A 23,145-nucleotide genomic window follows, 5' to 3' on the forward strand; every position below is an offset into this window, starting at 1 on the left:
GTCCCCCTTGCTATCAATAGTTACATCCCTTAAAACTCATCTTTGATAATCAGAATGGTATATTTAAAGGTGTTTTATGTATCGGTCTACAACGTTGGACACATAATATGATTAGCCTTTGGATTGACTAAGATATCAAATAGATAATAACGTGCTGCTAATGTTTAGACCTGGGTTATATGGCCAAAAAATCATATTTGTTTTGTCTGAATAGCTGACTATATATATATATATATATATATATATATATATATATATATATATATATATATATATATATATATATATATTCAATATTTTCTACCTTTTCTATTTGGATAAAAAAATATGTAGCTTATTTATTTAACAAAATGTTATTTCAGATCTGGCTCAATGTTGCCCTACAAACAATGTTCATATTGAAGGCTATGGAAACAAATAGGCTAGTAAATGTAACCATCTAGACTCTAGATGATTAGACATGCTTTATGTGCAAAAAAGAGTAAAAGTACTTTAAAAAAAAAACTGTTTTCAAGCAGAAGTTAGAATCATTCAATTAAAAATGAAACTAAATAAAAACAAAAGCACAGACAAAATGTTAACTTGTAAGAACACACATAAACTTATCTGAGCTTAGCCTATGAGTCTTTGATTACCCCATTAGTACAATAGTCACTTTACAGTTACTGCTATCAAATAACTACTCTTATTTGTAGTTTTAAAATTCCACATATAGTACATTTAATGCACAGCAACAACTATTTTAGCAAAATGTAGCTATATTTTAGTCAGAATTATGGCACACCTATTATTTTGCGCTCCATCTCTTTGGCGCGCATGCGCTTGGCGGCGCTCGTTCACTAAAGTCTTTGAGGCACGGAGATTCACTTGCTTAAAGTGTAAATTGCAGGTTAACCACCACGACCAATTCATGTGTAGATTAAAGTGCTCAATATGTAAATATTAAAACATTTCTGTCTTAAAATGCGTTAAAATAACATTTATTGGTGTTTCTTCAAAGGTAGGATGTTTTTTTACCGTAACTGGGTGATGACGTCATAAAAGGGAGTAGCCACCCATACTCTGCTAGATTCCTACTGTTTGTGGCTTGACTATGGACAATTTTGAACCAGTCAGGCGTGAGAGAGGGGAGGAAATTGCCAGCAATCATGGCCCTCAAAGAGTTATCAATGCTTGGTGTGAGGAAAATGAGTGGAGGTTTGGCCAGGTGTCATAGTGAGTAGAGCTAGCCTAGGTTAACCTGGTGCTAACCCAGATAACATTAGGGAACAAGCCAAAGTCTTTACAAAATCTTGTCGTCATGTAGAATAGCAAGGAGGGACAACGACTGAAGACATTATTTACTTACATGGTGTTAGTAGTCCTAATCAGAGCTGTAGAGATGCACACACTGCACAGGCACAATGGCATCTGCAGACAGAACGCGATATTGCGTGAGCTAAATCGCAACTAATTAGCGATGCTCATTGTCAGAAAGAAAAAAAAGAGATTGATGTCCCAATCGCTGTGTTTGTGTGGGCTATGCCACCCAACGGAATCAGCAGTGGAGAGTATGTGCTGCCGTGAGGTGAACGCGTTTTGGAGTTTAGTGGAGCAGCTCGACCCGCGGCGCGACCGGTGTTCTGACGATTTGTGCTGCCTTGTCGAAAAATGCTACCCAAGCGCGAACCGATCACAGAGAATGTCGATTCATTCTCTATTGTTTCCATAATGGTGTAAATCTCACAATATTATGACATAATTATTTCATTTAAAATTTGTATGGGGAGCATATTTTGATATTTTAAATGTACTAGCAATTATCACATTTGATATACCAAGTAAAAATGACATTATTGTATATTATGTGAAATACAATTATAATAAAATTCGAAGTTATGAGTACTGTATACTGTACTGTCTATTTTTATTTTTAAAACAGTGTGAAAAGTAAAAATTATCATCAAATAATTCATTAATCTGACGTGCCTCACGCAGCATCCTGGTTTTGACGCATGCTGCCTGAACCCGTTTGTTTTGCGAATAGTCTACACTAATTTCAGGCAGAATCACGGTAATCTCATAGCCAGCACACACGAGTATGTTTACAATTGGGTTATTTCATTCATCAACACCATTTTTGCTTGCTGAGTTAGGTCTCCTCCAATATAACTGCTAGCCTACTTGCCGTTAGACTAACGGTAACTCTAGGCTTGGAGTCCCTTTTATGACGTCACGCCCAGCCTAGTGGAAGGGAGAGGGAGTGTAAAAAGTACAAATTTTTCATAGCATTTTGGTATAAAAAAACATACAAAACCATGGTGGGTGGTTCTTATCTTTATGTTTAATAAGCAAATTGCATAATCTTCGTGAAAATTTTTACCTGCAATTTACACTTTAAAAGTTCGTACACTCCTGATAGCAAAATCAAAATATTTGCATGTCTTTCTAACATTTACAGATGGAGATTATGGCTCTGAAAAGTAAGTTATGCACTGAGGAAAACACCACATCTTAAATGCAACCCAATTAGCCTATCTGTCTGCAGCACATGTATCTGTCAGACCATCTGACGGGCAAGCTGCGAAGGCCTTCGTTTTAACTTGGACTATTTACGAGTTATTTTGAACCCTTAATATAAAGCATGCCTCAAGTTTAGGACAATTTGGGTTAGGCAATTTCACTGCAGCAGCAAACATATATACAAAAATATATCGTAGAAATCATACAAACTCGATATACCGCCCAGCCCTGCTAATGTTAAGTTACACAGAGCCCAGCAAGTATTGGTAACATGTTTGTGATGGTAGTAAACAGGGACGGTTTCAAACTGCGTTTTCGAGGCTGCCTTTGGTACACAGTAGTCTTATGGAGAAAGTACTCTGCAATGCTATTGGCTTATAATTTGCTCATGATTTGTCTTAAAGCATATTAAAAACACAAAGTAGACAAATTAACAACATAAAAAATTGCTTTAAAGACTTGTCTTATATATTTTCACTTGTTATAATATTTTCTTCTCTTTTTCTCCTTTTCACAGCTCAAAACTGCAGTCACACACTACACAGTCCAAATGGGACACTAGAAAGCCCCGGATACCCGTATGGATATCCTAACTACGCCAACTGCACATGGGTGATTGTGGCACAGGAACATAACCGGATACAGTTGGTATTTCAAGGCTTTGCCTTAGAGGAGGACTTTGACATCCTTTCAGTCTACGATGGGCAACCCAGTCCAACAAACTTACGGACACGGTAAATACAGGCCGTTTTATTATTCTATGTGTGGAAATGCCAGATCAAATCTCTTGAAATTGCTAACAGAAGTTACTTTGCTAACAGTTTGAACTGTGTGACCTGTGTGCGTGAAATTTTGGATTTACTTAAGTGTCCCAAAACTTTTTTCAAGCGCACTGAATGGAACGACATTTTTATTTCAGGTCTGTATCTAATGTTCTGAACATTGAAGTCCTAAAATTGATTCAGCGCTTTTGACTTTATCACTGCCGTGAGTTTGAATTTCTCCCTTGTATACTCCGAAAATAAGAAGAAAATAAAAGGATTGAGGCTTAAGGGATTGAGCGGAGCAGATATCCTCAAGGGGAGTGTCCTTGGGGCCTTGGCCTGTTTTCCAATCGAAAACTAGCATTTTGAAAAGCTTGCCTACATTCATAGATCCCTTCTCAGATAGCAATTTTCATGATGAAACGAGTTATATAGAAAACATTGCAGACCTCTGTGAATTTGAATTTTCTGACCCTTTTTGTCACCTTTTTTATTTAATACAATGTGTGTGGGAAACGATGTGTACAAGGACACTTTAAATACATTTTGTTTTCTTTCTTTTTTATTTTTTTATTTTAAAGATTCAAGGACAGCTTCTTGCATACCCTCATGTTTCCACGGTGTTCTATGAATGTTAACCTTGCTTGGCATGGACGGTTTACCCTGACAGTGTATTATTAGTGTCAGCTGAACTCCACGTCTTGTAGAAATCAAAAAGATATTGAGAATATTCCAATTGGATGTTGTGGGAAAGTCTGTGTTGCTCTGCTAGATCGTAATGCCACACAATAAACCAATGAGTTTGTGCAGTGCTGCCATGTTTTTTAATGTTAGTGAAACTAGCGGGTAGTGGTAAACTATCTTTCAAAATATTTTTTTTTTCAAAGAAATTAATGCTTTTCTTAAGCATTAAAGGGTTAGTTACCCCAAAAATGAAAATTCTGTCATTAATCTCTCACCCTCGTCGCTCCACACCCATGTGACCTTTGTTCATCTTCGGAACACAAATAAAGATATTTTTGGTGAAAGCTAGAAAGAGCTACTAGAGCTTTCTGTCCCTCCATTGGGAGTTACCACATTCTAGGTCCAGAACGGTAGGAAAGACATCATTAAAGTAATCCTCTTGACTCCAGTGGTTTAACCTCGATTTTAGCGAGGGCGTTATTTACAGAATAATATTATCCAAAGTACGTTGATGGAACACTCATGCGTAGTGTTGCTCCCCCTATTGGGTCGCAGTCAATTTTTAGACTGATATTATTATTTTCATAAAATTGAGGTTGAACCACTGAAGTCACATGGATTACCTTAATTATGTCTTTCCTACCATTCTGGAATCACATGAATATGAATTTTAATTTTCAGTTGAACTAACACTTTAAGCAAAAATGCATTAAATTGATCAAAAGTGACAGTAAAGACATTTATAATGTTGCAAAAGATAACTATTTCAAATAAATGCTGTTCTTCTGAACTATTTATCAAAAATTCCTGAAAAAAAGTATCAAGGTACATACACACGCACACATGTTTTATGGGGACTTTCTCTAGACATAATGATTTTTATACTGTGCAAGCTGTATCCCCTTACACTAAGCCTACCCCTAAACCTAGGCATCACAGAAAACTCTGTGAATGGACGGACTTTTGAATTGAGCTTGGCGTCTTCTAAGGGCACAAAAAGAACTACAAAATTCGACTACTTTACGGCATACCTCACTTCCCCCACCACCCCACACTTCCTCAAATTCTGACGTGAGAGACCAACTAGCGTTTGTCTGCCGTCTGTATGTTGTTGTCATGGAGCAACTAAAACGAAGAAGGCAAAGGGTTTGTCGGAGGAGACTAGAAAGAGAAAAAGGGACAAAATAAAAGCCCGGATGAGGACCAATATTGGTCCAGCGTTCGCTCGCTGGATTGAGCTAAAGGAGCAGGAGGGGTGCCCGACCGATGCTGACCTGGCCGTCATGCTGTTGAAATAGTAAATATATTGCTTGCATACTATCTCTATTTTTTCGAATTTGTTGTCTGCCTGGCCATGTTACGGAATCTGTCTGTTCCTCCATTTATCTTCATGATAGTCATGTTTGTTTATTTATTTTTCTGGTGAAAGTGTCTTGCCTCAGGCTATAATGCAAATCGATTTTTCAAATTTGCAGATTCATCTATGGTAGCTTGATATTATAATATTGACGATATATGGCTATTACCTACCACACAAACATTGAATTGAATTAGCATATCCATTATGTACAACAGTAGCCAATAGGCTTGTATAATGACGCTGGCTTGTAAACGTGAGCTATGCGATCTTTTGGCGTTTAAAAAAAAATAAACCCCATGAAATTATATTCATATGACATGCTGAAATGTGTGCCAATGTACCTGGGATGAAGACATTTCACAAGCAACGCTGGCAGTCTGCCCAAGACGTGAGAACTCGCGAGAAGTCAAGACGGTATCGACTTGTCAACAAATGCACGTGTATCCCCTGGTGTAACTATGACAGATTTTACGACAGTAGAAGAAGACAATAGTGTTTCCCAACTGTAGGGGGACCCCGAGAGCAAAAACTGCATAGTGTTTCTTTAAGAAATTTATTTTGCTTTATAGCTAGATTCATTTTTGGGCTGAGATCGTTCAAGATCATTCGGGTAGTCTGCTGCAAATGAAACATACCATTCCCCCCATGTGCTAACTGAGGAAATGACACGTTTTTGTGTTCCTTCGGTCTCAAAAGAGATCCCATTGGCTGACCCTTCCATTCCATTATCTTTTTTTTCACTCTGAAATAGGTCCAGTCAGTCATTGCTCAGTTTTACTGTCAATCTGATATCTTAGATCTCTAGTTCGAAAGGGTTTACCCAAATAATTTATTATTTAATTGAACTCCTTTTCATCCAAAAGTCTTTCCTCTTATCACACAGAATACCATATTATCCCTCCTAATTTTTGTTGAATCGGTTCTCATCTAAAATGTTATCACTCTGGAGATTATTTGGTTTGAAAGCTGATTTAAATAAGTGCTGTTTTATCCATCCAATTATTAATTTGGATCTGAAGCTGTTTGCTTGTTGTTGTGGGTGGATTTGAATGTGTTGTGTGAAGATTATTACTGAATAAACGTCTCTGAAAGCATTCATGGTAAATATCACATGCTGACTCCGTCTTCTACTATCGTCAGGGCTGTTTGCTGATATTTGTTCACCAACGTGCGTGCTATCATAAAACTCACAGTTTTATGCCTGTATACTGTTTACTTGTTTTCAGTCTCCCATCACATAAATAATTTGCTTCTTGATTTGATATACTATGGTACTGTGCCAGTTTAACTTTAGTATCATTTATATGTTATTATAGTATTTATTAAAGGGGTCATATGATGGTTCTAAAAAGAACATTATTTTGTGTATTTGGTTCAATGCAATGTGTTTACTTGGTTTTAGGTTAAAAAAGTCATTATTTTACACATACTGTACATTTATTGTTGCTCCTCTATGCCCCGCCTTTCTGAAACGCGTCGATTTTTACAAAGCTTATCGTTCTGAAAAGCGCGGTGTGTTCTGATTTGGTAGCGATCTAGTGCATTGTGATTGGCCCAAAAACCTTAAGCGTGTGACGGAAATGTCACGCCCGTTACCATATTTGGAACATCAGCTCCCAAAACAATAATGACAGGTGATAATGTCGGTTACTACCTTATCAATTCGAGCCCGAATCTGATCCGGAAAATACAGATTACTAAGCTGATCGATCAACTTTGCCAGCGCGACTCAACCAGATCATATTAGATTGTTAAGATTTTATTTCATTGGGGACATAATTACTGATTATAATTACGTATACTGCATTTTTTACGCGCCACACCGTGCTACTGGTGTGAGAATACTATATAAACATTAAAACTATGTCTGCATTTGTGTGATCGTGGAAACGGCAAGCAAGCGCTACTCTACTGCTCAAAACTCGCCTTTGAATAGTCAGTTGCAAATTCTTAAAATATGAAAACATACAGGCTGTGTGAGTCAGAAGCGCCAGACTCTATTTATTTACTAAACACACAGTCGACAATTTTAGTTGTACCGTTCTGGAATAGTGTTGTAAATGAAGCTTATTCACTGTTTTCTAATTTTGTCCTCTTTTGGAAGGCCAAACAAAGTAGTTTGGCCTTCGCAACGAAAAACACAGCGTCTCCATGCCATGGTGGCACCGGTGTTGTGCCGAATTTCGACTCCCTGCCAAATTATTACCCCCCTCGTTGAAGTCAGTATCTTATTGCCTAATCCTAACCCCATCCCCCACAACTTATCCTAAACCTACCAATACTAGGGGGGTAAACATTTGGAAGGGGTCAGAATTCGACACAACACCTGCGGCAACAATAATACAGCAAGAATAAAAGTTACGCCTTTATTTCTTTGTGTATACATTTGGGCGGTGTTATGAAACTCTGCCCCCACACACTGACGTAGATTTGTGGGGGTGTGTTGGAACAAAGCGGTTTAGGAAAGCGTGGCTGAACCTTAACTTTTATAAAGAATATCTCTTTAGGTTTGACACTTTGAGCTTTGTAACTGCTGATCTAAAACTTGCACTAACAGCTACATAACACTAAAGAAAAAGGAAAACATGAAATCACATCATATGACGCCTATAATATTTTAAATTAGCTTTTATTTTCAAATTATATTATATTATTTTATATTAATATTTTTAAGTGGTTTATATTCTATTTTTATTTCTGTTTAAGTTTTTTGCATTTTAGCATTTCAACTTATTTTATTTCTGTTTATTATTTTTTCAATTAACTCAACATTTTACTAACTTTCAAATAACATAATTTTACATTTATTTAGCAATAATAACACTGTACTGTACTTGATTTTTATTCCTTAAATGGGAAGGAATAACATAATAACGGACAGCATTAAGGTTAATGCAATATCTGATATTAGATATTATCCCTGGAAATGCAGGAACCTGTCAGCTGACTGTCACCCTAATTGGTGCTGTGCAGCTGCTGTTGTTGTGGAGGCATCAGTCGGGCAATTTTATTTATATTATTCTGTCATGGGGGTGATGGGTATATAATGCATGTACGGATATGTTGTTTAGAGACCAGATTGAGGACACACCAGTTTCCCTGTTGTTGTTTCCTCCACAAGTATTTGGTCACCGTATAATTGAAGCTTCTACAACAGCGATGATCTACTTTCCTGCAGAATTTATTTCCAACACACCTGCTTGCAATTTTCGAATGAGCTGAAAGAACATTATAACTGGTTCAGGTGTTTGTTAAAAGTGAGACTAAACTCTGCAGGAAGCCGGATCTCTGGGAGGAGGATTGAGCTTAAACATTTACACTCCATATGAGACAGAAACTGAGCTTTGGCTTAGTCCCATCAGCTTACACAGGTATTCCCAAATACTACCTTAGCGATCACCTGCATGAAGCTCATGGACTGCTGGTTTTAAAGGGATAGTTCACCCCAAAATTATAATTTTTTTTCGTAATTTAGCCCTACTTCATGTTGTTCCAAACCTGTATGACAACATGAGAGTGAGTAGGCTAAATTATGAAAACACTTTTATTTTTGAGTGAACCATCCCTTTAATTATATTTTGTGCACTGCTTTAAAATTCATGACCTTGAAATATATTAAAGGGGTGGTATAATGCCCCTTTTCACAAGATGCAAAATAAGTCTCTGATGTCCCCAGAGTGTTTATTTGAGGTTTTAGCTCAAAATACCCCACAGATTATTTATTGCAGCATGTTAAAATTGTCCCTTTTTGAAGGTGAGCAAAAACTTGCCATTTTGTGTGTGTCCTTTTAAATGCAAATGAGCTGCTTCTCCCAGCACAGAGGGTGGAGCTTCAAGAGCTTGTGTGTGTTAGCAGATCAAATTACCTAATGCTGCCACACACTGAAATGTGACCCTGGATCACAAAACTTCCTGGTTGCGTATGCAACCCACCGTTCCCTGAAGGAGGGAACGGAGGACGTAGTCCACGGTCGACTGAATTGGGATCTCGCTAGACAGCCTATCCTCTTCGAGTACTATTGAACGAGCCAATGTAATTGGTGTGCGTGATTCGCATCACACACTCCGCCCCCGCGGCTCGGGTATAAATACGGAAGTGGATGCACGCACTAGTTGCTTTTTGCTGAGGAGCAGAGAGTAACCCGGGGTCAGCGGTGGTCCAGCGGTAGTGGCAAGGGGACTACGTCCTCCGTTCCCTCCTTCAGGGAACGGTGGGTTGCATACGCAACCAGGACGTTCCCTTTCAGTCGATAACGTCAGACGTAGTCGACGGTCGACTGAATTGGGATAACCTTTGAAAACGCCACTAACGCTGCCACCTTCCATTTATTTTGTAAATTTCCTACCGTAAATATATAAAACATTTATTTTTGTGAGTGAATGCAGCACAATCACGAACCTAAATGGACAACTTTAAAGGCGATTTTCTCAGTTTCGATTTTGTTGCACCCTCAGAGTCCAGATTTTTAAATAGTTGTATTTCAGCCAAATATCGTCCTATCATAACAAACCACACATCAATGGAAAGCTTATTTATTCGGCTTTCATGTGTGATGTATAAATGTGATGTATAAATCTCTATTTAAAAAAAAAAATAACCCATGTGACTGGCTTTGTCATCCAGGGTCACAAATGTCAGAAACTCTTCTGACTTTTATGTTTAATTTGGAGTCAGGCAATGATGAAGAGACTCCATCATTATACTTGTAATGAATAATTAGACTCACCTGTGGTTGAATTCTTGTTAAATTAGACATTTGTAGTTTAAAATTTAGCTTTGCTCCAAACACTTTCAGTGGGATGTACTCATTTTTGCATCACCTAATTTGAGTAAAAAATTTTTTCATTAACCTTACTTTAATATAAGTTAAACAGATGTTATAATAATAACTCAGTCTTGTCAACATTTTAGAAATTGGTTTTGCGTTCATTGAGATATTGTGACAATCAGAAAACGGAGAAGAGGCAAAAGCAGGGAAACACTCGTTTATTAAATATAAACAGGAACGGTCAGGTCCACACAAAGGGCGACACACAGTAACGGACAAGTGACGCAGGGACCTCGATGGAACCGGACCAGAAGTGATGAGTAGTGATGAAAAGAAATCCAAATCCAGAAGGTGCAGACAATCAACACAGGAAACACGACGAATAATCCAGGAAGGGAACGAAGACCACGAGGGAAGACCAGACAGGAACGACACCGGAACACATCACAACGATCTGACAAAGACAAGACGCAAACAGTGAGTATATATAGGCACCGCTGATCAGATGCAGCTGGCACCGAAAGTGAAAGCAGCTGGCGCCACTGATCAGCGGCAGTGATCGGTGACCACGCCCATACGCACACACAACACCAAGACATAAGACAAGAAGGCCACGATGGATTGACGAACCGTGACAGTACCCTCCCTCCTAGGAACGCCTCCTGGCGTTACCAGACGTCCTTACCTGTCGATTGTAATCATCGATAAGGGAGTGGTCCAGAATGTCCCTAGCAGGAACCCAACTTCTCTCCTCCGGACCGTAACCCTCCCAGTCCACCAGGTACTGGAATCCGCGTCCCCTCCGCCTAGAGTCCAGAATGCGATTAACCGAATATGTAGGTTCCCCATCTACGAGTCGCGGCGGAGGAGGAACCGGGGCAGGCGGATTAAAGTGAGAATGAAATACAGGTTTTAATTTGGACACATGAAAGGCGGGATGAATTCTCCTGTACGCAGGAGGGAGTTTGAGTCGGACTGTCACCGGACTAATAATCTTGGTGACAGTAAACGGGCCGATAAATTTAGGAGCTAACTTATTAGAGACGGAGCGGAGTGGAATGTTCTTAGTAGAAAGCCACACTTTTTGACCGACGATGTATACGGGAGGTTTCGACCGGTGGCGATCGGCCTTGGCCTTGGTGCGCGCCCTCACTTGGAGCAGAGTCTCTCGGGCTCTGGTCCATGTGCGGTGGCACCTCTGGACGAAGGCGTGAGCGGAGGGGACCGCGACTTCGGATTCCAGGCTAGGAAAAATAGGTGGCTGGTAACCTAAACTACCCTCAAACGGAGATAGGCCCGTGGATGACACTGGTAACGAGTTATGAGCGTACTCAACCATTGAAAGCTGCTGACTCCAGGAGGAAGGATTCTTGGATACCAAACATCGCAACATTCTTTCCAGATCCTGGTTGGCTCTCTCGGTTTGACCATTGCTCTGGGGATGAAACCCAGAGGACAGACTGACAGTCGCTCCCAGTAATTTACAAAATTCTCGCCAAAATTTGGATACGAATTGGGGACCCCTGTCGGAAACCACATCAATCGGGAGGCCATGTAAGCGAAAAACGTGGTCAACGACAGTCTCCGCTGTCTCCTTGGCAGAGGGTAATTTGGGCAAGGGAATGAAATGAGCCGCCTTCGAGAACCGGTCCACAACGGTCAAAACAACCGTCTTGCCCTGGGAGGGTGGGAGGGCGGTAATAAAATCTAGCGCAATGTGGGACCAGGGTCTCGAAGGGACAGACAGCGGTTGGAGTAACCCATCTGGGGGTCGATTGGAAGTCTTACCAGTGGCACAAACCGAGCAAGCCAAGATGAAACTGCGAATGTCGCGAGCCATTAACGGCCACCAGAATCGTTGCTTAACCAAAAAACTGGTGCGATTTACCCCTGGATGACAAGCCACGTTGGAACAATGCCCCCATCGAATGACGTCGGACCGTACTCTCTCTGGCACAAATAACCGGTTCGTTGGGCTACCGGGCGGAGGCGTTACCCCTTCTAAGGCCGTCTTGACCTTCGACTCGATCTCCCATGAGAGTGTAGAGATAAATAGGTTCTCTGGTAAAATGCACTCGGGAGTGGACGGGCGTTCGGAAAGGTCAAAAATACGAGATAAGGAGTCAGGTTTGATGTTCTTGGAACCCGGGCGGTACGAAAGAGAAAAATCAAAACGACCGAAAAAAAGAGCCCACCGAGCCTGCCTGGAGTTGAGTCTTTTGGCAGTGCTGATGTATTCTAAGTTCTTGTGATCGGTCCAGACGATAAAAGGTACCCCCGACCCTTCTAACCAATGACGCCACTCCTCCAACGCTAACTTGACCGCCAACAACTCTCTGTTACCAATGTCATAGTTACGTTCAGCGGGAGACAAACGATGGGAAAAAAAACGCGCATGGATGCATCTTGTCGTCTGTGAAAGAGCGTTGGGAAAGAACTGCGCCTACCCCCACCTCTGACGCGTCGACCTCCACCACGAACTGACGTGAGGAATCAGGGGCTATCAAGATGGGAGCCGAAACGAAGCGACTCTTCAGTTTAGCGAACACAGCCTCAGCTGTGTCGGACCACCTGAACGTAGTTCTGGGGGAGGTCAAGGCAGTCAGAGGCGCGGCTAGTTGGCTGAAATTGCGAATGAAACGCCTGTAGAAGTTAGCAAACCCCAGAAACCTCTGTAGGGCCTTACGGGAATCTGGACTTGGCCAATCTACCACAGCCTTAACCTTATCAGGATCCATACGCACTCCCTCAGACGAGACGATATATCCTAGAAAAGAAACAGACTGTGCATGAAAATCGCATTTCTCCGCCTTGACAAAAAGCCCATTCTCTAGCAACCTCTGAAGCACTCGTCGGACGTGCTGCACGTGTTCCTGGAGAGAGGATGAAAAAATCAATATGTCGTCCAGGTAGACATATATGAACTGATCTACCATATCTCGCAGCACGTCGTTGACGAGTGCCTGGAAAACCGCTGGGGAGTTGGACAGCCCAAACGGCATAACCAAATATTCAAAGTGCCCCCTGGGGGTGTTAAACGCGGTTTTCCATTCATCCCCCTCCCTAATGCGAACCAAATGATAGGCATTACGTAAGTCCAGTTTTGTGAAGATTGATGCTCCCTGTAACCTCTCGAAGGCTGAAGACATCAACGGCAAAGGATAAGTATTCTTTACCGTGATGTTATTCAACCCCCGGTAGTCAATACAAGGTCGCAGAGAACCATCCTTCTTGCCCACAAAAAAGAACCCCGCCCCCGCCGGTGAAGAGGAAGGACGGATGAATTTGGATGCTAGAGAATCAGAAATATATTTCTCCATAGCCTCCCTTTCTGGAACAGAAAGCGAATAAAGTTTGCCCTTAGGCGGAGACTTACCTGGCAGTAAATCTATGGCACAGTCGTAGGGACGATGCGGAGGGAGAGAAGCAGCACGGGACTTACTGAACACTTCCTTCAGGTCCAGGTACTCAACGGGCACGTTAAGTAAATCCACCGTCTCCTCCTGAAACACAGAAACAGGTACAGACGGACAAGCAGACGTAAGACAAGACTTATAACACTGAGTGCTCCATTCGGAGATGGAATGTTGACGCCAGTCTACTCGGGGGTTATGGAGTGTGAGCCAGGGATGACCAAGGACTACGGGTGCTAAGGGTGAGTCCAATAGAAGAAATGACAGAGTTTCAGAATGATTGCCTGATGTGATGAGTGTTATGGGTCCTGTGGTGAGAGCAATGTTAGGGAGTCTTTGACCAGTAAGAGCATTGACGGATATGCTGTGAGTGAGTGAGGTGACAGGAATGAGTAACTTCTGGGCCAGCTTACGATCCATGAAGTTTCCCTCCGCTCCTGAGTCCAGTAAGGCGTGACGGTCGTGTGTGCCGGTGGTCCATCTCAGTCTTACCGGGAGGAGCGTGGATGATGGTGATGAGGTCTTCTCAGCGGAGATCCCACCCGATAGTAGCCTCAGATTTACTACCGGGCTTGGCCTTTTACCGGGCAGGCGTGTAGGAAGTGGCCCGCCTCCCCACAGTAAAGACAGAGTCTGAGGGATCTCCGCCTCTCCTTCTCCTCCCGGGAAAGCCGAGCCCTACCCACCTGCATGGGCTCGTGGTCGAATGCAGGGCTGACCGTGTCTGCGCTGCTGGTTCTGGGATCCCCTGTACCTCCAGAAAAACGAACCTGAGGAGCACGACGTTCTCTCCTGGCCAGACGTGCATCCACCCTGAGTGCCAGGTCAATGAGGCCGTTCAGAGTCGTGGGTAGATCCAGCGCGTAGATCTCGTTCTGGACACGGTCAGCCAGCCCACGCAGGAACATGTCCCATTGCGCCTCCTCGTTCCATTGGCACTCGGCCGCCAGGGTGCGAAACTCAATCGAGTAGTCTGAAACGGATCGGTCCCCCTGGTGAAGATCGGCAAGAACTCTGGCTGCTTCTCGTCCCGCCATCGACCGATCAAAAACCCGTTTCATCTCTTCGGCGAGTGCCTGGAACGAGGCGCAGCATGGGTCCTGGTTCTCCCACACCGCCGTTCCCCATAATGCCACCCTCCCAGTCAGCAGCGTCAAAACAAAAGCCACTTTAGACTGCTCACTGTAGAAGGTACGGGGCTGAAGGGAAAAGTGCATAGAACACCTGGTTATGAAGGCTCTGCAGAAGTTTGGTTCCCCTGAATACGCCTCCGGGATCGGCAGACGAGGCTCTGACTGGAAGGACGACCCAGGTGATGCGGGTTGAATCGGCGGTGTGGGTGGCGCAGTGGGATTCCTCAGCTGTTGGAATTGCTGGGTGAGCTCGGACACCTGCGTCACTAAAGCTTGTACCGCCCGTCCTGTGTGCGCGATGCAATCCTCTTGCGAATCCATACGATTGATGCTTCTGGTGATGAAATCAGAGAGACTGGAATCAGATCCACCTGCTGCCTCCATTTCTGGTCAGATCGTTCTGTGACAATCAGAAAACGGAGAAGAGGCAAAAGCAGGGAAACACTCGTTTATTAAATATAAACAGGAACGGTCAGGTCCACACAAAGGGCGACACACAGTAACGGACAAGTGACGCAGGGACCTCGATGGAACCGGACCAGAAGTGATGAGTAGTGATGAAAAGAAATCCAAATCCAGAAGGTGCAGACGATCAACACAGGAAACACGACGAATAATCCAGGAAGGGAACGAAGACCACGAGGGAAGACCAGACAGGAACGACACCGGAACACATCACAACGATCTGACAAAGACAAGACGCAAACAGTGAGTATATATAGGCACCGCTGATCAGATGCTGCTGGCACCGAAAGTGAAAGCAGCTGGCGCCACTGATCAGCGGCAGTGATCGGTGACCACGCCCATACGCACACACAACACCAAGACATAAGACAAGAAGGCCACGATGGATTGACGAACCGTGACAGATATTGTTTAAAATTTTACTTTTCAAAGGGGGTGTACTCATTTACACTGAGCACTGTATGTTGCGTTGACTTTTTCTCGTAGAATTAGTTAAAACTTTATAGTTATAGAGTTATCGTCCTTGAATGGCCTTTAAATGACCTCAAAGGTAATCTAAACTTAAAAACAGCCGCTCAAAAGTGGCACAAATGTTTTGTGAAGGAAGATTTTCTGGGAAAACCCCAATATAGGATTTTGGACTACAGCGGTGCTCTACGCTCAAGCTATTCGCCTAAGTGCTTTGAACAAGTGACAAGCAAAACAATCAAAAAATCTGAATGGGACTTGTGTAGTGCCAGGTGAGGAGTGGTGGCCACTTTGTTTAATTGCTCTTATTTATTTGTTTAACTCCAGGGCTGTGCTTCCTCTTGATATATGGGTGGCTCCCCAGCCAGCTTTTATGAAAGAGCAGGCCTCCGACCAATCCCATTAAATCAGACTTTGTCATCCGCCTCTTCCTGGACTCCAAAACAGGCAGTATTTGGTGCAGTGCATTTAAGCAATGAACTCCACTTTGATATGTTTTTTGGATCCACTTTATGTGAAAAAAAAATGATGTACCTTACTGGAATCTTTACACTTTCACCAAATTGATTGTGAAAGAGCTAATTTGGGGCCGTTTGCGGTGCTCATCATCAATAATTACTATTTGCTAGATTCAATTCTATAGAAATCATCACCTGATGTGGGTCCAAGAAAAAATCTTTTTTCAGTAATAACTTAGCTTTCATTGCGACGCCTGCCACTTAAATGCTGAAAATTCTAACACATTTAATTAAAATATTCTGTTAAAAGCTTTAGATTGCGCAATGTTGTAAGTTATTGTGTCCTTAATGGTATTTGATGGAGCTGATTAGAGTAGTATGAGAAAACAAGCTGCTAGTGGAGGCTGGAGCTCATGAACTAATACTCTCATTTGAAATGATCACCAAAGGAACACCTAGACCTCTGTTAGAGCACTCGAGGACGGGAATAAGGTGGTGATAAGCTCAGAGGTGCTTTTGGTGCTCAACTGCATGTGCTCGTGTCAGGTTTTGAAATGTTTTAGTAACCGAATGTCCCCAAAAATGTCCCCGAATGTTTTATTAAACCTGAAAATCTATAACCCTGTGTTCTCCATAAGGTCCACAGCTTCATCAAAGGACTGATTAATGTCTTATTTGATATGTAGGACTTTTATTTTGTCTCGTCATGGCTGTGTCATGTGACATTTCAACCATTTGTGACCAGTCACGGAAACTAGGGACACAAGTCGGTTCTGGGGCATTTTGAGTTATTCATAGATTCTGAGAGTGTAATATCCAAGCTTTCCAACGATGTGTAACATGTGGAAATCTGATAATATTTGGAGAAGTTGTGGCCATTTTAAAGTAGGCACTTAAAAAAGCTCAAAGAGGAGAAAACGAGCTAAAGATTGTGCAGTTCTCACCTGTCTCTGCTGCTGGGGGTGACAATAGGGCTCATTTACATCTCATTTAGATAAGCCATACCCCCTGTAAAGCTCCTCCATGTGCTTTACAGCTTTTTTTACACTTCGAATGAGTGCACTTCTGCCGCACTAGGCGAAAAACAATTGTGCTGCCCCTCTACTTGCAACGTACCAGCAACAACACACAAAGACCAATAATGCCATATAGCCTGCATATAACGCGAAACCAGCAACAACACATAAAGACCAATATGCCATATACATATAACGCAAAACCAGCAACAACACACAAAGACCAATATGCCATATAGCCTGCATATAACGCAAAACCAGCAACAACACACAAAGGCCAATATGCCATATACATACAGTATAACGCAAAACCAGCAACAACACACAAAGACCAATATGCCATATACATATAACGCAAAACCAACAACAACAAACAAAGACCAATAAGCCATAGGCCTACATATAGCGCAAATAGTACGCAACGCTCGTGTGCCCAAAATGTCAACAATATTAAAGTTTATGTAGGAGGCAAATGCCTGCTGGCATTTTTCTTTAAGCAGTCATTTCTGCAATTTTCCAAATAATCACATTTCACCTCCTCAAATTACTGTTGCAAATCTCTTTACACCACTTTCTTATGTGCGTATACACACACAAATGAAATGTCCGCAAGCACATTATATCATCAGCAGGTTCAGCATCTTAAATAACGACTAAAGAGCAAATGAAGCTTAACTTACATTTCAGAAACACGCACGGCAGGCCTTCATCGCAGCAGCAAAGGTCTTAACTGCATCCTCTATTTCGATTCTCCGTCACATATGAAACAGCCAGCCACCGCTGTCAGCGAGCCGAGCCGCCGTATTGAAGCACTGAGGGCGCGCGCGCTGCGCCCATACCTCCGGTTCAGTTTCCCGAGCCCACGAAGTGCGGCGAAAACATTTTCGGTGTAACTGCCAGACGGTTCATCTCGTCTGCGACAATCTTTGCGGCATCCATCTTCATTGAATTTTGATATCAGAGAGAGCTGGCCAGAGCACAGCATAATAAGTAGCCATGTGGTTGACTTGGAGGGCGGGGGCAAAAGCGCCGGGTTATTCAGTATGGAAATACACACAGACAATGACACGCCACGCCCCTACTGCATGCTAGAATCTCCGAAAACAAGCCGATTTCAACCTCAAAATGTAAGCTTTTAAATATACCAATACTGCTATCTCAAACATGGAGAGGCTTCTTCGTGATTTCAATTAACAGATTCTCCAAAAAATTGAAAATCACCAATTTTGAAAAAAAACTCTTCTTTCTCATTTTGCTCGAAAGTTGTGCTGCCGACTTGTGTCCCTGGTTTCTGTGACGGGTCACATTTTATATGACTTCAGTGTTTGAAATGGCAATCTACTATATATATATATATATATACAAATAGGAAAAAGAGGCTACAATTTGCAAGAGCTCACCAAAATTGGACAGTTGAAGACTGAAAAATTCTGCCTTGTCTGATGAGTCTCGATTTATGTTGAGACATTCAGATGGTAGAGTCAGAATTTGGCGTAAACAGAATGAGAAAATGGATCCATCATCCCTATTTACCACTGTGCAGGCTGGTGGTGGTGGTGTAATGGTGTGGGGGATGTTTTCTTGGCAAACTTTAGGCCGCTTAGTGCCATTTGGGCATCGTTTAAATGCCACGGCCTACCTGTACATTGTTTCTGACCATGTCCATCCCTTTATGGCCACCATGTACCCATCCTCTGATGGCTACTTCCAGCAGGATAATGCACCATGTCACAAAGCTCGAATCATTTCAAATTGGTTTCTTGAACATGACAATGAGTTCACTGTACTAAAATGGCCCCCACAGTCACCAGATCTCAACCCAATAGAGCATCTTTGGGATGTGGTGGAACGGGAGCTTCGTGCCCTGGATGTGCATCCCACAAATCTCCAACAACTGCAAGATGCTATCCTATCAATATAGGCCAACATTTGTAAAGAATGCCTTCAGCACCTTGTTGAATCAATGCCATGTAGAATTAAGGCAGTTCTGAAGGCGAAAGGGGGTCAAACATAGTATTAGTATGGTGTTCCTAATAATCCTTTAGGTGAGTATATATATTTTTTTTTTAAATCACTGAGCGAGGACATGAGAGTAAAATAATGCAGCTTTTGATGTTGAATTTTTGTGTCATGCTTCATTATCAAATGTTAGAATGATGGAAAAATTGTCCTAAATAAATAATTTGCTTATTTGAAAGAACATATGCTCTGCTATGCTTTGTTATGGAGGTTAAAATATGATATGTTTGTTCCCTGATTTAACAGGATGTTTTCAGGGGAGCCATGCTATAATTAATTATTCATAGTGTGGTAGTACATTGTGTGCTCTGCTTGGTTAAAATTGAAGTTCAGCTGCATTATTTGCTGTCAGTGCAGACTAAGAAGGAAATACACATCAGTCTCTGCAGTCCTTCATGTGAAGGTACAAAATGTAAAGAATGAAATGAAGTTGAAAGTTCAAATTTATGTGTCCGGGCAATTCCATGCAAATGTCAACCTTGCCATGAAAAAAATAGTTATTATCAAAATATCAAAACCCTTTCTAAGTTGTCCATTTAGGTCTGTAATATACTGTATTAATGTGCTGTATCAGAAATGAAGAAAATTGCACCACATATGAGGTGAGCAACAATGCAACAGTTACATTTTCAACCAACCATATTTCATGCTTTCAAAAGGGGGATCTAATGTGTTGCGAAGATCGTCTGTTATAGGACAAGTTAGTTTGAATAAACGAGCAGACACTGATTAGCTACTTGCTCTATGTTTATTTAAAATTAACAGCAAGACAACTAGAAGTGAATGTGCTTTCCATTAAATGAATCACACACAGTAAACAAATCCTTAACAAAACAACAAAAAAAAAACGTTGCAATGAATGTGCTTTGTTTTAAATAAATCACACACAGTAAACAAAAGCTTTAAAAAAAAAAAAACGTTGCAAAAACGTTACTTTGCAATTTAGACGCGCAAACTGGGTGCAGGTGTGGTGAGACGTACATGCTCGGGCAGATTCGGCTTGAAGTTGTTCATCCTCGGATGTGGCGCCACGCGCGCTGTTACAAAAAAAGCCGTGCACACAGCCAAGCGAAATGGGGTCTTGCCGGTCCTGCGCACCCAACGCGTAATTTTTGCCGCACGCATCTTCGCGTTCGTGCGGACGCGTCGCGTATAAACAAGGCTTTACTCCGTGTCAGCGCACGCTTTGATCGGTAAAGGGGCACAGACCTCTCCCGAATCATCTCCTGCAGCAGCCTCCGAAGCACCACTAACTTCGCCTCCATTTCCCTCATAAGCTGATATTAGCATTTAAACTTTCTCAATGATAAAAATTTTTTGTAAAAAAATATTTTAATAACACGGTTTGGGCGGTTATAGAGTTCTAATGACGTGTTCAACTATAACCGTCGGTCTCACGGTTATATAGTAACCATCACACCCCTAGTTGGAGCTTGATTCTAGCGATTGCAATCCCTGAAATGCAAAACCTTAATATTTGGTGTTTTAAACGCCTGTTTGAGGTCTCTGTGAAAGTTTTAAAGCAGTCTTTTAGTGCCGCTTACAGAGCGGTCATGTCCGTAACGGAGTGTCATGTCCGTAACAATGTTTTTTCCTCATAAATGCGAACACGAAAAATAAAATAAAATGAATATTTTATGTTCTGTGGAGAGTCAACCCTTCTTCATCCACTGGGTAGTATTACTTTTGGTTTGCGCAGTGTAATTCTCAGAATTACAAAAAAATATTTTGCCACCTAAAAGTTAAAGATTTTTTGTGTCACATCCATAACGCATGTGTATCCATAACGCATGTGTATTTCCCTCATATTAAGTATAAAACGCATGTGTAGTAGACTGATATTTTTCTAATGTCTAGACTCCTTTATTAAGGGAGTATGGATGTATAAACAGACGTTTCCATATTGGTATTAAATGCATTTTCTGAGAATTTTCTGAGAGGCCTAACATTCTACCACTTGAACAAAATGTACTCTGAAGTTTGTGTCGAAACCAGTTAAAAATTCTGAGATGCTGGCAAGACAATATAAAAAAATATAACAATCTAGAATCGTCTCATATTATTATTATTATTATTATTATATATTTTATTTATATGCGCCTTTCATGGCACTCAAGGACACCTTACAAAATCCATAAAGTAATCACATTAAACAATAAAAACATTGCAGCAACAAACATTAAATCACATAAAAGCCTGCCTAAACAGATAAGTTTTAAGACAAGATTTAAAGACCGAAAGACTTGAACTGTTGTGAACTTTTACAGGAAGTGAGTTAAATGTTGTCCGAGTGCGTGGAAGAACAAGTGTAAGTGCAGTCAATCTTAAAATGCGGGAAGGAGTATGTATATGAACAAGATTTAGAAGATATGAAGGAGCCAAATTGTTAAGTGCTTTGTGAGTTAAAAGTACAATTTTAAAATTTACAAGGAATTTATCTGGGAGCCAATGCAAATTTTGTAAAACAGGAGAAATATGTTCAGAAATGGAAGTTTTGGTAATGACTTGAGCTGTGGCATTTTGTACCAACTGTAATTAATGAAGAGATTTGGAAGGAAGCCCATAAAACAAAGCATTACAATAGTCGATTCGTGATGTTACAAGAGCATGCACAAGCGTAGCAGTACTCTTGAGTGAAAGGACAGGACGTAGACGATTTATATTCCTAATATGAAAGAATTCAGAACGGGTAACAACTGTTAATATGAGCTTCAAACGACAGAGTTCTGTCAAGAATGACACCCAAACTTTTAACCTGATTAGAAAGAGGAACAGAGCAATTATCTATTACCACAGAATACATATTTGACTATTGTATTTAATGTTTTACTACTGTTTAATTTTAGAAATTAAAAAAAAATAAAAATAATTCACTTAAGCACTCACCAAGAGCAGAAGAGGGAAACTTTGAAGAAGGTTTAGAAGACAGATAAAGTTGGGTGTCGTCGGCATAACAATGAAAATTAATATCTTATTTCCTAAAGATGATGCCAATTGGTAAAAGATAAATAATAATCAAAAGAGGTCCTTAAACAGAACCCTGGAGAACACCAGTGACAACATAGGTGGGTTTTGATTTAAACTGTTTAAGTTGTACAAATTGAATGCGGTCTGTGACATAGGAACGAAACCAGCTTAAAGCCATACCAGGGAGAGTACCAGAAATTAGTGAAGTATGCATGATATCAGCGATTAAAAAGGAAAGAAATTGTAAACCAGCTTTAATCAAGTCAGTCGGCATTGGGTGCAGTTGAGACGTGACAGAGTTAGATTTTTGTACAATGAAACAAATTTCATCAACTGTTAGAATTTTAAAAGTAGAAAAAGTAGAAAATGAAGATAACGGAGATGGTGTGAAGCTAAAATGAATTATGTTACAATCAGGGGAAACCAATTGCTGGTGAATATGTTCAATTTTCTTATTAAAAAAGAGCATGAATGCTTAACACAATTCTGTAGAGTCCATATGCCAGTTGGAACAATCAGGTGGCTTTAAAATAGTGTTAACCACAGAGAAAAGAGATTTTGTGTTTCCCACACCAGATCCATTTAAACCAGCATAATAATCTGATTTTGCTGCAGAAAGTGCAGACCTATAAACTTGCACGTGTTCAGCATACAAATCGTTATGAACTACAACTCCAGTCTTGGAATATAATCGTTGATATACTATTGAGTAATCACCTGAACTTCTAACCTTTTCCATTTTTATTTATTGATTTGAGATCTAAGTTGCTTCTACTTAGTAACAGAAGGGTTTACATTTGAAGAACCAATCAATTTTTAGGGAAATCATCTAATGTATCATGTCACTTTTGCCATGCTCGTATTCTATAAAAACTGCTATATTATTTTGGCTGGTGGGATTCTCTCTGATATTTGCCTGAGATACTCCGGGCCTGATTAAAGCATATTCAAAGGTATTGTCTGAAGTCTGTCTGGTTATTATTGCTGCGCAGCAAGTTAGTTAGTGGAACAAGTTACAGGTTATTGAGTCACTAAAAACCTTATTCCCTTATTCTAAAGACCTTATAGACTGTATGTCAGGATTATGTGGTCATTTGCATATAAAGAACATAAGGGCAAGCAACAGA

At 41.1% G+C, this 23,145-nt stretch overlaps 1 protein-coding gene across 1 annotated transcript in view; it reads left to right on the top strand.

Moving 5' to 3' along the window:
- Positions 1 to 23,145, top strand: part of csmd2 (CUB and Sushi multiple domains 2) — a 364,863-nt gene that overhangs the window by 17,942 nt on the left and 323,776 nt on the right. Inside the window, exon 2 of the mRNA XM_077196124.1 lies at positions 3,020 to 3,236. Within this exon, the coding sequence (XP_077052239.1) occupies positions 3,020 to 3,236 (217 nt within the window). The remainder of the gene's footprint in view (positions 1 to 3,019; positions 3,237 to 23,145) is intronic.

Source organism: Siphateles boraxobius, unplaced genomic scaffold (assembly GCF_051911475.1).
Source record: "Siphateles boraxobius isolate OS27281-9 unplaced genomic scaffold, OSU_SipBor_1 35, whole genome shotgun sequence".
Lineage (NCBI taxonomy): Eukaryota > Metazoa > Chordata > Actinopteri > Cypriniformes > Leuciscidae > Siphateles > Siphateles boraxobius.